This window comes from Lotus japonicus, chromosome 6 (assembly GCF_012489685.1).
Source record: "Lotus japonicus ecotype B-129 chromosome 6, LjGifu_v1.2".
In the NCBI taxonomy this organism is placed as follows: Eukaryota; Viridiplantae; Streptophyta; class Magnoliopsida; order Fabales; family Fabaceae; genus Lotus; species Lotus japonicus.
The window spans coordinates 56,184,030-56,202,101 of NC_080046.1; the positions used below are offsets into that span (position 1 = coordinate 56,184,030).

General features: G+C 35.0%; 1 protein-coding gene across 1 annotated transcript; it reads right to left on the reverse strand.

The window, feature by feature from the left end:
• Positions 1 to 10,285: 10,285 nt before the first annotated feature.
• LOC130725611 (L10-interacting MYB domain-containing protein-like) lies at positions 10,286 to 13,209 on the reverse strand. The gene is made up of 3 exons (XM_057576825.1): positions 13,114 to 13,209; positions 11,007 to 11,345; positions 10,286 to 10,915 (listed from the first exon to the last, which is right to left on the reverse strand). The coding sequence occupies exons 1-3, from the start codon at positions 13,207 to 13,209 to the stop codon at positions 10,286 to 10,288; spliced, it is 1,065 nt and encodes a 354-aa protein (XP_057432808.1).
• Between the last annotated feature and the right edge of the window lie 4,863 nt (positions 13,210 to 18,072).

The window sequence follows — 18,072 nt, forward strand, 5'->3', positions numbered from 1 at the left end:
TTGTGGTTCTCTTTGCTTTTTAATCTTTTTTCTACTAGCAGCTATATTTAAAAAAAATTCAAGCACGACAACGCAACAAGTTCAATTCCTTCCAGAATTTGTGAAAATGTTAATTCTATTAAGAGGATGGTTAACAACACTTATTTCAACATACTCTTTTCAACAATTTCATCTTAATTAGTTGAAATGATTGTGAGTTCTATTAAATTGGAATTGAAATTCATAATTTTTTTAGTCAACCTACTTAAAGTTTAATCGACATTGAAAGAGTGTTGGAGAGACGGCTGGAAAAAAAGTATTACTAATATTTTTCTGTGATTAATATATGGATGTTATAAGTACTTCATGTTGAAATAATGACACCAAGAAAACTATTTTGATTCTTTTTCCGTTACACTATCCTAGTTAAACACATTAATTGAGATTTAAAGGTTTTTTCGGTTTCTTTTGTAATATGCACAGTTTTATAACAAACTTTATTATCTTTTAATTTGAGAAGAGTGGAGTTAGACTATTTAAAAGGGAAGCACAACTTGTGTCTGGGAGAGAAGAAATGGATGAGAATAAGTGATGATAAAAAATAGAATAGATCTTCCTCTCCGAGAATTCTGAGCATTGTTGTAGAGACTCCAACATGTGTAGGTTCTGAGTGCACAGTACCTTGCATGTGGCTGTGTTAACCTTGGGGAGCAAACCCGGCAATAGATTGCACCGGAGGTCTGCCGGAATTTTTGCTTTCAAGGCAGTGGTTCGTCCACGACGCAACTATCTTCCTAATATTTCCAACAATTTGAAAGCAAAAGATACATATTTGTTCATGCCGATGGCAACGACGTTGCAGTTCAACAAAATTAGGAAGGAGAAGTTCAACAAAATCAGGAAGGAGAAAATGAATCGCCGTAAAGATATGTATCACTCTTTCTCTTCCAGTTTCATTTGCAATGTTTGGTCTGTTTGATTAACGGTGCTAGCCATACATGTGATTTATCTATATATCTGCATGAAAATATAGTGATAGGTATAAGTGTTTGGTGGATCAGTAACATACTGCACTCTAACTTTGTTTCTGGAAAAATGAAATTGATGATTTAATTTAGGTGGCTTTAGACAATCACTATTCACTTGAACGAGAAGGAAAAAATAAAAATAAAAGACACCTATAATAATTTTGAGTATTCTTGGATCTATATTCCTAAATCATTAGTGATAAGTTTTGGATATATGTGTCTTTATATTAGGGTTAAAAACTATAATCGTCCCTGAACTTTGAGCGAGTTTTGAAAACCGTCCCTCGCCGGAAAATTATCTGAGAACCATCCTCAGACTTTCAAAAACAAATTTAACCCGTCCCTCCTGCAGTCTTAGGTCCGGCAACCGCTTACGTGTCTGTCCACATCAGTTAATGAGGGTCCTACGTGTATTTTTTTTAAATAATAAATATTTCTTAAAAAAAACATCATCATTTATTTCAAAATAATCTCTTCATCGTGAATATAGCAGTGGTACAGAAATCATTATCTTCTTCATTATTATGTGAAATTTTTATGTTTGCCACTGATCTGTGAAATTTTTTTATAGGTTTCATGAATTACCGGAACAAGGATTTATTTTTTCTTTCAGAATTCTATTAATTTTCAATTTTTTTCCACGCAATTTCAATGGTGTTCTTTTTCACCAACCTGAACGATTTATTCTGGGTGTTATTGGATGAAAGAGCATGTTTTGTTTCATGGGTTTTGCTGATTTGAATCATCATCACAATCATCATTTGTCACCACCTGCACATGCGTCTAGCTAGCTTGCCATGTTTTGATGGAGAATCTGCGTGGGTGAATGAAGATGGAGAAGTACCCGAGAGATCTGCTTCACAAATTCCCGGTGTCAAGTGGTGGCAGTGAGAAAATTGATAACAGAACGCAGACACAGATACAGATTCAACAACCCCAAAACCTCAACCGTTGCATAACCATAGAGAGCCACCATCCCAAACCTCCTCAGATCAGACAAGCAAAAAACTCAACTCTAGAAGAAGAAGAAGAAGAAGAAGGTAGTTCAGATCTGAAACCAAACTCGGTTGCTCCTCCACCGTTGTTCACATCTGAAGTCAAATCTCCCTCTTTTTCTTCAAACCCAGCCAAATCCCCCTCTTTCTCTTCAAACCCAGCCAAACCCCCTAACCCCCTTCTTTCTAGGTCGGCGTTTTGAGGTTTGTTGGTGGTGGAGGCGCGGTATGGGCTAGGGTTGGGGGTGGCGGCGCGGTGTGGTTGCGGCGGCGGTGCGATGTGGTTAGGGTTGGGGGTGGTGGCGTGTTTGGGGGATGTTGGAGGAAATGAAGACATGATGAAGAAGAACAACTTTTCAAATAAAAAAAGATGAAGAAGAAGAAGAAGAAGATGATGGGGACTAAGGGATAATTTGGAGATTTAGGTTTATATTAGGGTTAAATGATTAATTAGTAATAATAATTAGGAAATATAAATTATTCAAAAATAAAATAAAATCCACGTCAGATCTCATTAATTGACGTGGAAGGACAAGTCAGCGTTGGCCGGAGACAAGGCTGCCGGAGGGACGGGTCAAATTTGTTTTTGAAAGTTTGAGGATGGTTCTCAGATAATTTTCCGGCGAGGGACGGTTTTCAAAACTCGCTCAAAGTTCAGGGACAGTTATAGTTTTTAACCCTTAAATTGGATATATGTGTCTTTATATTATTAATGGAATGACTGAAAATCTTACACGCTTCCAAAGAAAATTGCATTTTATGATGAATCTATAAAGAAAAAAAAAAAGTGTTGAAAATAGATTGCAAGCTGTAGCACATTTCATTCCTTTCTCTTATAAGCATGGAAGGAATAGAATTTAATAGATCTAAATAGATTAAAATGAGATTGCTTCAGAAAGTTGACAATGCGCAATATACGAGTATAGAATTATATGATGTTAAGTATGATGAGCTGATATAATTTTGTGTTGGTCGCTAATAGCTGAATTTGACTATATGACACAACAAAATGACATAGCTGAAAGGAAAATGGTTAAGAAAAATGATGAATGCTATGTTTCTTAATTTTGGTATGTGTTGTATTCTTAACATAGTTTTTTATGAGATTTGTGAAAACCGTTTAAGAATTGTAGAAAAGATTTTTCTTATACTTGAAAATCATTAAATTGTGGGGTATTTGACTAAAGTAGGAATACCACATGTTAAGAGAAAGAGTATTGGTGCTAATGCATATTTCTCCGTTGGTTATGTTCATGATATTGTTGCCTAAAAATTATTGATCGTGGGTGATAATATGATTATTGGAATGTCTTGAGTTTTAATTAATGATTTGGAGTAATTTGTGCTTGTGTTTGTGATTCACAAGAAGCAACTGGAGTTGGCAACGACGATGCTTGCAATAGAGAGAAAAGACATATATATACATGTCATAAATATTGCTAAGAGATTAATTAAGAAATGTTGATTTTCCTTGAGTATGTAAGAAGATAAAATACTCTTGTTGATCTTCTTGCTAAAGGATTGACCAAGAAAGTTGTCTTGGATACGTCGAGGGGGATGAGGCTTAAGCCTTGAGAAAGAGGAAAATATGGTGGATACCCATTTGTTGGTCAAACTAAGCCGTATGATTACTCTTATGCATTACATTCTCATCTCTATGGCACGATGTAATGCTGTTTTTTAAAGAGATACATAGTCATTTCTGGTGGTGCTATTGAGACGCACTTGATGTATCTATGATAAAGTGCTTTTGAGACGCACTTGACTTACTTTCAAATAAGATTATAAAATGAAGTTTATTCACAATTGACATGTGTGAAAGTGCTTTATGAGACGCATTTAAATGCTTATGAGACGCATTTATTCACAGTAGACATGTATGAAAGTGCTTTGTGAGACGCACTTAAATGCTTATGAGACGCATTTAAAATTTATGTGAATAAATATGTGGGTGAGATGGTAAAAGTCGCCATCTATGAAAGACTTGGACAATCTTTCTAAAACGCTCACATGTATCCATTGTTGTCAATCTCTAGAGATATCTCTTAATCTCTTACGATATTACGATATCACGTACAAAAAACGAGACTAGCGGGGGGTAATAACTGTTTTTTCAAATCTCGGCTGATATCTCGAGATATCTCTTAATCTCGTGTAATATCCCGAGATTACCACGAGATTACGAGATTAGCTTGTTTGGTAAAAAATGTCAAAAATTGTTATGTCAGGGCTATTTTAGTCATTTAACCCACAAATTTTAGGGTTTTCACTCCTCTCTGTCGTTATTTCCACTAAACTTTGTCGTTCTTTCCACTTCAAACTGATGATGAATGGTTAACTTAAGAGGTAGATCTAGAAGAGAATGAGATTGATAGTGATGATGATATTGTGGATGTCATTGAATTAGTTCTAGACAAAAGTGAGGATTTGGTCCTTGATCCTAATGTTGGAGAGTTTATGTCTATCTCATACGAGGAAGAACTTGATGGTGATGATGGAGATGATGATTCTAGTGGTTCTCAATTCGATGGTGTTGTAGGATTTTAAATTTGGATGACTATTAACTTATTTGTTCTTGTTTTAAGTTTATCCTAACTTGTATTGATATTTTTTTAACTTGTTGTGACTTTAGATTTGGATATATATACTTTAGATTTGGATAGTTGTCAATTTTATGCTTGGTTTTAATTGTCATTGTTAGATAATTTGAATAATTTTCAGTACTTTTAGTGTGACTTAATCATTATTATAGTTTTAAAAATATTATTTTTGCACGAGGTAATCTCTTACGAGACTACGTTACGAGATTACGTTACGAGATTACCTCCCCTCCACGAGATTAGGTAATCTCTAGAGATTGACAACTATGCATGTATCCCAAGGTTCAGAACATGGCTTTAATATTCTATCGCAGAGTCTCTACATTTTAAAGTTATGGTGTGTGTAGTGGGAGTTCCAACCAAGTCAAACTAGTTCAAGATTCGTTCACTCTTTTGACAAAAGTTGTTGCCTCACTTCACTACGTGTTAATTCGATCCTCTGGACATTAACACTTAAGCACAAAATAAACTTTCTTTGCTCAAAAAAAAATATTTCTTTCTTGGTTGACATTAGTGGGGGATTGTTGAAATAAAGACACCAAGAAAATTATTTTGATTCCTTTTTCGTTACACTATCCTAGTTAAACACATTAATTGAGATTTAAAGGTTTCTTTCGGTTTCTTTTGTAATATGCACAGTTTTATAACAAACTTTATTATCTTTTAATTTGAGAAGAGTGGAGTTAGACTATTTAAAAGGGAAGCACAACTTGTGTCTGGGAGAGAAGAAATGGATAAGAACAAGTGATGATAAAAAATAGAATAGATCTTCCTCTCTTTGAGAATTCTGAGCATTGTTGTAGAGACTCCAACATATGTAGGTTCTGAGTGCACAGTACCTTGCATGTGGCTGTGTTAACCTTGGGGAGCAAACCCGGCAATAGATTACACCGGAGGTCTGCCGGAATTTTTGCTTTCAAGGTAGTGGTTCGTCCACGACGCAGCTATTTTCCTAATACTTCCAACACTTTATTCATCCATAATTATAATACATCATTCATATGTTTCTATATTATGTTTGTGTTAATTTATTATTTTTAAAAGCTATTTCCATTTTTCAAAAATGAAAATATATGTCATCCTCATCCCTTTATCTCCAATCCAAATATTGAAAATAATGATTGCCAATATGCATGCATATTTTGATTTGTAATAGTGATTGGAGCTAAACTCACCCAAACTTTTTTCAATTAATATTTATTTTGATCAAGAGTCTATACTTTGCTATCACAATATAATACCACCATATTTTATTCCAAACACAAATTTCTTACAAACTTTGCACCGAAAATGTTTCTTCAATACTTTTGCTACTACCGTATACGCAACTTCTATAGTTGATGCAGTAATGAAAGGTAAAGTTTCTCTCCAACTAAAGTAGTATTTAGCCCTTAAAAGTTTCTTTTTAAGTTTAAACTCAAAATAAGAGTTTTAAACTAAAACTGAAGTTTATTTGTCAGTTTTCATTTTTAATATATTAAATGCTACTTTTAAATTACAAGTTGTTTGTTAAAGTATTTTTTTAATTTTTACCTGAAACTAGTAAACTTAAAAAACAATATGAAATTAATTTGATTGACGTAAATTAGTTTAAAGGTAATAAATTAGAAAATTCATCCTCGAATGATACATCAAGTGGTAAGAGCTTGACAACATATGGGTTGGGGGAGGTCCAATGATCAATTTTTGGCGTCTGTAATTTATTTTTTTCGATATACAAAAAAAATTAGAAAATTCATATCTTCCTATTGTAAAAAATAGAAAATTCATATAGTTTCATTTTTTTATAATTTTAAAAATCATAAAATATTTTAATCAATATAAATTTATTTATTTGAATGTTCACTTCTAGACCTGAACCAAACCAACACGATATCGATTGGATTTGTTTGGTTTGGATTTTTTTATTTTCCTTCTAGACCCGAACCAAACCAACCCGATCTCAATTGGATTGGTTCGGTTCGGATGGTCGCATTCGGAATAAGCTAAATATTATTTTGAAATTTGCATAAAATTTATTCTTAAAACATGAAAAATTATTTTAAAAAATGGAAACTTTCATATAATCCAACATCTCTAAAAGAATATTATTCCATAATTCATATAATTCAATATAAACAGACTAAAACCAACATGTCCATTACAAATATAAATAGGTAACATGATGAAAAACTCATAACTTAAGTCTTAACTTAAAACAAATATTAACTTAAGTCATAGAATATTAGTACTCTCCAAGTTTTCATTAAAACAAAATAAGCAACAAAATGTTAAACAATCGTGATCATGTCTCCATGTCTCTTCCAATGTAAATTATGTAATGGGTTAGAGTCTTTGGGCTAAAGTAAAAAAAAAATCTCATTATTATTGGATACTCGAACCGATAGTGATCAAATGTAGTAAATCAATTCGAACCGAACCAATGATCAAATCCAATCCACTGTAATATGTTCGGATCGGATCGATTTGATCGGATTCGCGGATCGACTGTACCCACTTACAACCCTATATATAAGCCGTCTCTAGAACAATTGAAAAGAAGGTATTAATAGCATCACCAAATGCATACATATTCATATCAATAATCCAAATGCGTAAACATAAATTTCAATGCAATGTAAGGTCTTAATGTTTAACATGTGAATAACAAACAGAGTAAAATACACTCACCCCCCTCAAGATTTGCAAGAATGACACTCCACCCCATTCTTTTTAAAAATCTACACTCCACCCCATTTTTTATAAAGGCAAATTTTAGTGACGAAAACAAATTCGTCACTACTAAAAACTAATTAGTAAAAATTTAAATAAATTTAATGCATATACACTATCATACATTAATTTATGAAAATAATTTTACTGAATAAATTTAAAAAAACCATCCACTCTGTCTGTTAAGTCCACGTCCCATCTATCTCCAAATCATATTTCTCACCACAAACGGCCACCACCAAGCCTTTACTCCCTTTAACACGGCTCCACTGTCCCACAATGTGAAACCCCATGGCACCTCCATGCCTCAAAGTTTTGTTGCGACCTGAACCCCAGAACGTGAATCGCACATCCTAAAGCCACTTGTTCAACAACTTCTTGTGAATTTCACCCCTTTAAGTTGTGAGCGAACGCTCTGTTGGTCTTAGATATTGTTGGATTTTGTTAAAAACGATGCTCCACCGCCTCGTTGGGCTCTAATAACCTCAGATCCACTTCATATTTTCATAATTTTGTTTCTCTATTTTCTTCACCCATTTGTGTTGTTTTTTTAGCCTACAACCCAATTTTGAAAATTGGAGGTATAAAGAGATTATTTTGATTAAAATTGAATTATTACCAAATATGAAAACACAAGCATGTTTCACTATGTTCGAGATATGGTTTGTAAATCGGGCAGGTGTGCTATTGCATAATTTGCATTATGAATTTACGGAGGAAAAACGTGATTGAGAGAATGAGGAGGATTGTGATGTTTTCATTTTTAAATTTATTGGATTATATTGATTTTTTTTTTGAAATTATTGATTAACAATTTAAATAATAACTAATTATTAATGAAAAATATTTTTCGTCACTAAATTTGCCTCTATATAAAATGGGGTGGGATGTAGATTTTAGATAAGAATGGGGTGGAGTGTAATTCTAACAAACCTTAAGGGGGGTGAGTGTACTTTACTCTAACAAACATAAAGTCAAATCTTAACTAAATGACCAAATCTTAACCAAATGACCACAGGTTTTTCTATGACTTATGTAACACCCTCTAAATCTCGCGCAATTATTATAGCATAGATCAGAGTAAAATACATAACATAGAGGGTGTCACATTTTATCCCTAGAAACACAAATCAAAACATCTATCATGCTCATAACATATATATAAATTTCAACTTTGATGTCTCATCATCATATGCATAGCACAGCGGATTTATTTCAACTCTCAAAATAAAACATAATCCAAAAATAAATAAAGAGAGTTCATAAAATATCTCTTAACATCAAGGTACAAAACTAAACGTTTCTCCGATGTTACATAATAAAGTATGACTCCCATCACTAAAACATATATAAAAGATTAGCTCCTCCGACTAACCCTTACGAGAAACTTCTCTATCTTCGGTACCTGAGCGATGTCGCATAGAACATCATTCCAACAGAAGGGTGAGAACTCGTATCATATGGATAAGCATAATAATAAGTAATGCAAAAGTTTATAAAAATTATCCATAAATACCTCGTACATAATTTAAGAAAATAGATCATGAAATTTAATATAATCAATTAATTTCACAATATGCCAACACTCCATAGTTATAGCTCTGATAAAGCAAGTATATATATCCCCAATTACCACAACAAGAAATTCTCTAAAAATATCGCAGTTATCACTATTTAACATCAACAGCTCCCTACAGTAACATATATGACTCAAGTGTGACTCCATGCAAATGCATTTGGTACCAAAGTTGTTATCCTTAGCGGTATCACCGTGTCCACTCCAGTTAGATAACCACCAATAAAGCCCTCGCTCTAGGATTTCAAAACCACTACAGTTTTGGGACAAGTCACTAGTCTCCACGAGAACTAGCAAACATTGTCTCTTGACAACTATGCAGTGTATTATGCAAAACTCAACTAACATATGCATATTCAGACCATCTCCAAGTCTTAATTATTTTAGCATATTCATCATCAGTTCAAAAATACGAAATCATCTTCAATTTCACAAAACATAGCTATCATGTTATCAATTACACAATTTACAATCACAGTAACTTAGCAACTCAACACATAACATCAATTAAAAAACAACACCATATAATGAAATTCAAAGTAACACCCTCCAAACATTATAATATTTTTACCATGGATTCTTTTAAAAGTTCTCTAAATCCCTGTAAATTTTCAAGTCAAAAATATAAAATTCAGGAAAAATCTAACACTAATAGCAGTTCGTGAGAAACGGGACAACTTAACCCATCCTCACTAAAATGCATATAACTTGAGCTACAGACGTCGGACCGACATGAAACCAGTGGCAAAAGTTTCATAACAGAAAGGGATACAACTTTTATGAAGACTACTTCTTCAAACTTAGTCATTAACACAGCTCGTAAGTTTCTGCTGAGTTTTCCTTTTCAAAACCGCGTCATGCTCCACGCGCTACGCCACCCGCGCATCAAGCTCGCGCCATGCGCGCTACCCCCTCTCTTCTCCCACAATCCATAACCCTAAATTCAAACTATCCACTTCCAGTTTAGAAAATTTTGCATCCTAGGGTTCCTAAATCATACTTTCTATCACCACCCACTACTATACCAATCTAGAAAATATGAATTCAAACCCTTACCTCTTGTAGATCAGTTCTAGGTTTTCTCCACCTTTTCTCCTCTTTTTCCCTTTTCACGTGTTTTGTTCTGCTCTTCTAATCCTTATTTTTTGTTTCTTTTATTTCACTCTTAACCCCTAATATAGTAGTACTAGTGGGCTTCACTCCATATATCACCTAAACCCAACAACCTTATCCAATTTAATTTTATCTCACTCAAATACAAATTAAATAAATTACTCACTCTATATATCACATAATCACTTAATTATCTAATAAAATTACATAATTACCATATATCATAATAATAATTAAAATACAATAGTAAATAACCTAATAACGGAAAGAAAAAAAAGGGTGTTACAACTTATACCTGTATAAAATCCAATTCTTCTGAGAAACCGCTGAGCCATCTTTGAAGGACATAAGTATGACTCTGTTACGACCATCTTTAATAAATTCTAAAGCATAGCAAAATTCTTGTTCATCCAAATGGCCTCCGTCCTTTAGATTGTTCACTACTTGAAAGCAATTCGGGATGGAGTATTGTCCATGGGCATAAGATGCAGTTTCATCTTTTTCAGCTTCATCCCGATTCTCTACTACAACCGGTGTAGTACTGACTTCACCCCTAGCCTTTGTCGCTTTGTTGTTGATATCTTGTGGCGCATTTCTTTTCCTTCTGAGTTGAGTGTTTTCCATTGGGTTAGAACCATCTTCAGTATTGAAATCATCATCATTAGATTTAGTAATTCTTTGTGACACATCTAGAGATGTATTTCTTTCACTAGTTTCAATAGATACACTCCTAACTGGTGTCAATCTCTGTGACACGTCTGGAGATGTATTTCTTTCACTAGTTTCAATAGATACACTCCTAACTGGTGTCAATTCATCTTGACTTGTTTCAACTGTCTCTCCAAAAATGGATTCCAATTCATTAAGGAATTTTGGTCCTTCATGTCGAAACTTCCCATATTTTGCATTCTCCTGCATAACAATGAAAAAAAATATTTATATAAACCAAATTATACCAGGTACATTTCAATTGACAAATGTAAAAGATATTCACAAAACTTACCCTTATCTTAGCATCCCACCATGCAGCATCAGCTTCAATAGTTCCTGTCTGATTGTTCATTGTGAAGTATGTTTCTCCACCCACAAGTTGTTTCCAAGTAACAAACTCAGTCCTTAAATTGTACATCTTGCTCTTCAATTGCTTTTGAGTATAGCTTTTATTTGTCCGTCTTTCAAATTTTTCACGTATATCTTCCCATTTCTTACTCTTAAATGTTATGCCCGGTTTTCCACGACCACGAACCTCTTCCATGCAAATGTCAAGTATTACTTTGGTACTATCTGGTTCCCACTTAGCATTTTTCCGACTAGATTCAGAATTACTCATGGTATCTATAGCCTGCAAGTGCAATGTATTAAAAATGAACTAGTCATCCAACTTTCAAATTAAACTACTAACCATAAACCAATAATCTTCATTTTTCTTCTATGGAAAATGGTTAATGAATGATTTACATACTATAGGTTCATTTGGGGAAGATATTTATTGTAATAAGGATTAATTTACATGTTATTGGTCCTGGACAAAATAAGACTCAAATACATGGAAAATTATTAGCTAAGTCGTCATTAGTCCTTGAAAGAACAAAACCTCACTTAAAGCTTGACTAAAGAAATAGTGTTGTTCACATAAGAAGAAAAAGGGGACAATTCATAAGACTTCACTACTCCCTTACAAAGAAATAACTTTTTCAATCACCCATTTCATAACAACCGTAGGAGAATAAAATAACAAATCAGCGATGGTTTCCAACAACATATGCAAAAAAGATGGAGATGGTACAATCTCTTACACAAAATATACACAGATAATCTAAAAAGTCACATTAAGATTGAAAAAAACAGACCAAGGTGGTTCAAAATGAAGAAAAAAGGGTTATTCCACCGGAAGGTTTCTTGATTCCAATAGGCATAAGGTTAAAATATTAGGAGCCAACAACCACAAATAAAATATATAGGAATAACTATTAAAATGAAACTTCTATGGTATAATTGTAGCAATAACTTAAATTGGATTTATGCTAGGATTTTGAATATCAATATAATCATATAAATCACATATATTTTGAAGAAAACGCGATGAGAATTTTGACGGCTTCAAGAAGCTACCTGCGATGTGATGTCTTGTACAAGCGCGCATTCTAGATCACGATCTTCCTCTTATTCTCTCTCACCATAACTAAACTCTTGGTGAGAAGACTGCGAAGCTGAAATTGAAGAAAGGGGGAACCATACCATACGCATATGTATATATAATAACAATAACCCTAACTCTTGTCCATCATGGGCCTTAGATTAGTTGTCCTACAACATAGTCCAACACACTTAACAATTGGGCTTAGGCCCAATAAGTATTGTAATTCATAAACTAGCAACCTCTTAGAGAAATATTAAATTATTCATTCAACCTATTTTGTGAATCCAAGATCCACCGACCAATAGTAGCCCACACACAGAAAAGGCTTACAATAATTTACCTCAAACCGTACTTTGATAAAAAGAATGACTTCTTCAAGTATGAATTCAACTAATTTATTACACTCGAAAAGGGTAGCCCTTGTTTTGGTCTCAACCTAATGTTGATGTTTAGAGAGTGAGAGAGAGGGGGATTGAACGAAAAGTTATGACTTTTTTTCATCATTAAAAAAAACCCCTTGAATTAACATTTTATTTAAATATTTTCTATGTAAAAATATAAGTAACTTTTTCGATAGCGATATTTCAGTTGTGGTCGTGAGTGGCGGTGGTTGTGGTGGTGGGAGAGAGGAGGAAGATGGTGAAAGAGGGAAGAGGTTGTGACAGTGTTTGAAAAAACTTACTAAGGCCTCGTTTGATACATCGTATTAGGCGTGATAGTATAAGATTATACAATACATTGTGGATTTATTCATTGTTTGTTGCTAACATTGTATTGTATAAGCTTATCCATCAATCCATTCTTATACATTAAAATGATGTATTATTTAATTCACCTATAGAAAATGTTAAAGGCATGATAAGAGTTTGATGCATAAGTTACATGAAAATATTTAATCCAGCACCACCCTCAATCGCCACAATCACTCTCGACCACCGCCACCACCACCCTCCACTTCCGCCCCCACTACCACGACTAATGTCACCACCACTACCACCACCGCAGCTGCCGCCATCTCTATCGGAATTGCCACCGCTTTTACCACCATCGTCGCTGTCACCGCCATCACTATCACATTCCAACACAACCACCACGCCACTACCGCCACAACCACCCCCACTACTGCCATCACCGCCTTACTACACTAACACCACAATACTCATCACCAACACCACCCACCACCAGTGTTGCCCCCACCACCACCACTAATGCCACTTCCACCACAACCACTACCAACATCGTTGTTGTCGTCATCACTATCAGTAGGGTACTGCCACTGCCACCACCCTCGAACACCACCACCCCTGCTGCCACCACCACCACAATCGTTATCATTGTCACCTTCCAACATCACACCACCATCTCCATCTTTGCCACCACACCGCCCCCACAACAAGGGGTGTTCGCGGTTCGGTTTGGATAGGTTTTATGTGAAACTAAAAGTCGATCAAAAAAATTCATTGGTTCGGTTTCGATCGATTATTAGCAAAAAAAAAAAAACTAAAATCGAACCGAACCGATGATGAACGGTTTGATCAGTTCGGTTCATCGGTTTCACAACTTTTTTTTGTCAATATCAATTTCACAACTTTAAAAATATTTAACAATCACATATGATTCACAACTTAACAATGCATAAATATGATAAATTAAATAACTCAAGCATAACTTAATCACAAATCCAAAATCCATAATCAACAACTTAAGTACATAATAATGTAGAAATTCTTAAAGCAGTGTTTAATATTATTACCATTACAAACATAAAAAGTATAGCATAGACAATATTTCTTTAAAATATTTCTTTAATAAATACATATATATATATTAAAACATTTTATAAACAAATATATATCATCAGTTTGGTTCATTAATTTTTTAATTTTTCAAACCGTGAACCAAAGCAATCTTTATTGGTTTTTATCGATTTGGATCGGTTTTAAACCGAATAACAAAAAAAATCAATTCAATTGCTTTGGTTCGCCGGTTTCATCGGATCGATATGATCCGATGAACATCCCTACCCACCACCACCACCACAGCTGCCTCCACCTGAACCGTCACTGCCACCGCCGCCACCCGAACCGCCACTACCACTCGAATCGCCACCACCACTACCGCCACCACCCAAAAATATCATCATTATTTTTATACTATCGATCATCATTCAATATTTCAGAAAACATAGAATTATATTAATTTAAACGAAATGATAACTTATACATTGTATGACCAAACACTATATACTATTAAATTTTTATCACGCATAATAATATCAAACCTAATACTATTAACCCTTATACTATCAGATCTTATATTATACAACATATCAAACGAGCCCTAAGTACTCTCAACCAACCTAGTGTAATCACTAAGTTCCTTTGTGTTTTCTACTTTTTTTTAACGTAACATGAAATATAATAAATCATAGCCGGCATTGAAGCCACAAAATCCACCTGAAGTAGGCCATACAAACCCGGGCGGCCTTCCTCCACCCAAACAACATTTGAGAGGGTAGAGGCGTTCTAGGCCATAAAGTCAGCACAAAGGTTCCCCTGCCTGCAGATAAAAGAAAAATAGCAAAATCAAACAAACTCAAAAGACACTTACAATCCTGAATAATAGTAAATAAAATAGACTTTCCTACACCCTTATTCCAAGCATGGAACAACTGTAAGCTGTCAGTCTCAAAATGGACACGCCTGAAGCATAACTCGAAAGACAAAACCATGGCCCAACGGAGACAAAGAGCCTCCGCCTCAGTCGATGAAGCCACCACCGTCGGGTATGAAGAAGTTGCTGCCATAATATCACCATGCTCATCTCTAGCTACCAAACCAAAATCAGCATACATATCACTGCCAAATGGTGCATCCACGTTAACCTTAATTATATCAGCTGCTGAACGTTTCCAAACCCCCTCAAGCCTCCGCTAATCCCGCATCTCAGGCCGCGTCGTCGCCGGTGAAGCACCTAGAGTCGTGACCCGATCCAACACCGCCTGAATGCCAGCTCTTCGATCCTAAAAAAGAAGCTTGTTTCGTGCTTCCCATAGACAATGCAACAACGTCTGGACCTGTGAAATAACCCATCTCTCATGTTCTCGAAGCACCTCCCTCATAAAAGTCATCAGCTCTATCCCATCTTCCACGCGCACACCAAGATGAACGAACCAGCTCCCTCGCGCAACCGGACAATGCAAAAACAGGTGATTCACACTCTCATCTTCATAACTGCACACCAGGCAGCTTGGATCAACATCCAAGCTTCGACGTTGGAGGCTCGCTCGAGTCGGGATAGCTCCCACACAAACCCACCAAGCAACCTCCTTCACACGAGGAAGAGAACCAACTTTCCAAAATTTCCGCCATGAGGAAGAAGGTGAAGCTTGGCTCACTGAATTTCGGAGAAATTCATGGCTAGAGTTCACCATATACAACCCATCAGAGGTGCTCTTCCAGACCAAAAGATTTTTATCCGGATGGAGGGGCAAGTGAACCGCCAATATGCGCTTCGCAGTAGCTGGACAAAACGTCCATTCAATTTGTTCCAAACACATGTTCCTGGTTGGAAAAGATTAGCCACTGTCTCAAGCTTTAATTCTTCCCCCACACCATGCCTAAAATCTATCGGTGGCCCATGGGGAAGCCAATTATCCTCCCAAATTCTGACATTCAAACCATTCCAAATCCGCCAAGAGCTCCCTTCCTGGATCATATCTGATGTTTTGAAAATGCTTGTCCAAGCATAACTCGAGCGATATCCTTTTTTTGCTTCAATCATAGACCCCCACGGAAAATAAACTACCTTGAACACCCTATTAAGGAGGGAATTTGGGTGATTATGAATTCTCCACCAATTCTTCGCCACCAAAACTAAATTGAAAGATTTAAAATCACGAAAGCCAAAACCACCGTTCTCTTTAGGCTGGCAAAGGGTACTCCACTTGACCCAATGCATACCACGACGGGTCACATCACCACCCCAATAAAATTGTGAAATCATACCTTCAATTTCATTACATGGGAGTCATCCGACAATACAAAACAGGACATAACATATGAAGGGATTGCATGTGCCACATCTTTAATCAAAACCTCTCTACCTGCTCTAGAAAGCGCACGTTCCTTCCAACCCTCCGGACTCGTTCCTTCACAAATTGGAAAATTTGGTTTTTTGACTTCCTGATGATGGTAGGGAGCTCCAAGTACTTCTCATAGCTTTGTACTGCCTTTACTCCCAAAAACTGTTTAAGCTCATAATAACTGTTCTCTTACACATTTTGGCTAACTTAAAGCATGGACTTGTCCAAATTTATCACTTGCCAATAAGTGCGCTCATAGGTTGCAAGAATGATTTTAATGCACTCTGCTTCCTCAAGCGACGCCTGGGCAAAAAGTACACTGTCATCTGCAAACAAAATATGTGAGATGACAGGAGCAGAACGAGCAATTTTAACACCATATAAAGCAGACTCGAACATAGCACGCTAAATAAAATATGTGTGAATGTGGTTTTAGTTAGTAAACGAGGTTCAAACATTTTACAACATAGCACGTTTGGTTCCATGATAAAATATTCAATAATAATTGGTTTTAATTAGAAGTTACATTTTTTCAACATGATTTCATCAATTAAACAAAAGGCGCTTAGGCCATTCCATCAACATGAACAATAGAAATAAGATCTAACAAAACCTTCTTCACACAAACATTGTTAGGATATGAGAAAGAGTTCTTAGTTTAATAATCTGCAACGTAGTTACTAGTACGACAAAGAAAAGAAAAATCAAAAGCATCAAAACTAAAAATAAGATTCCTACAATCCTAAATATCATTCCTAAGATATAGAGTGTTTCGAGTTCGCTTCCTCTAAAGGTCGAATAAACACAAACAATCTGTCTCGAAAATCACTGACCGAGAAACCCCAAATCAATTACAAGAGAGACAGTCCAACAAAAGCTTAAATCTTATGCAATGAGGAGTGAACAAACATCAAACAAGCTCGCTGAAGCCAAACCAAAACTTCACCGTCCCCATCATGCACAATGCAACCAAAACCCGCTATTATCCACAACATCATCAAAGTTCAATTTGAACACCCCAAAGCAAGCCTGAACCACGTCGCAAGCAGGTGCTAGACCACCAAAGCAGAAGTCCCATCAACCAGCAAAGATGAAGCAGCGAGCGAGCGAGCGAACCAATCAACTACCGCACGAACTTCCCAGAAGACTTAACAGTCTCATACATCCTACCTTATAAGTAAAATTTATATTCGATAATCGTGAAACCATTTTGATTATTTACCCTGTATCTAAATATCAATCAAGATATAATTTTTTTTATGAACTAAATTTCAACTAAAATAAGAAAAAACTAATTTATGATTTACATACTGCCTATAAAAATATTCATAATAATTTCAAAAGTTTCAATAAAATATATATAGTATATACTAGGGGTGTTCATAACCGAACCAATCCAAACAAAACCGACAAACCGTTCCAAAAAAATCGAAATCCAATCAAACCGAAAACCGAACGGACTGAAAATTGAAAAAACCGAAATTATTTATTGGATCAGATCGGATTTTGGATTTGATTTCCAAAACCGAACCAATCCAATCCAAACCGAACATTCACAAATATGTATAATTTTAGTTATACATATATCATTCCATTTACACTTACATAGTACATATATATTGTATATATATTGATTATATCACACATGCTTATTTATAAAATTACGTTTTAATAAAAACAGTTCAAGTAATTATTTGAACTATATACATGCATCAAAGTAAACAATTATAATCATAATTTAAAAATATGTTGACTATGTTATAATTTATGAATGTTATATTAATGTTATAAATTATGTATCGTTGTATTTATTATATATTATATATTTTTTAAATTTATACAACA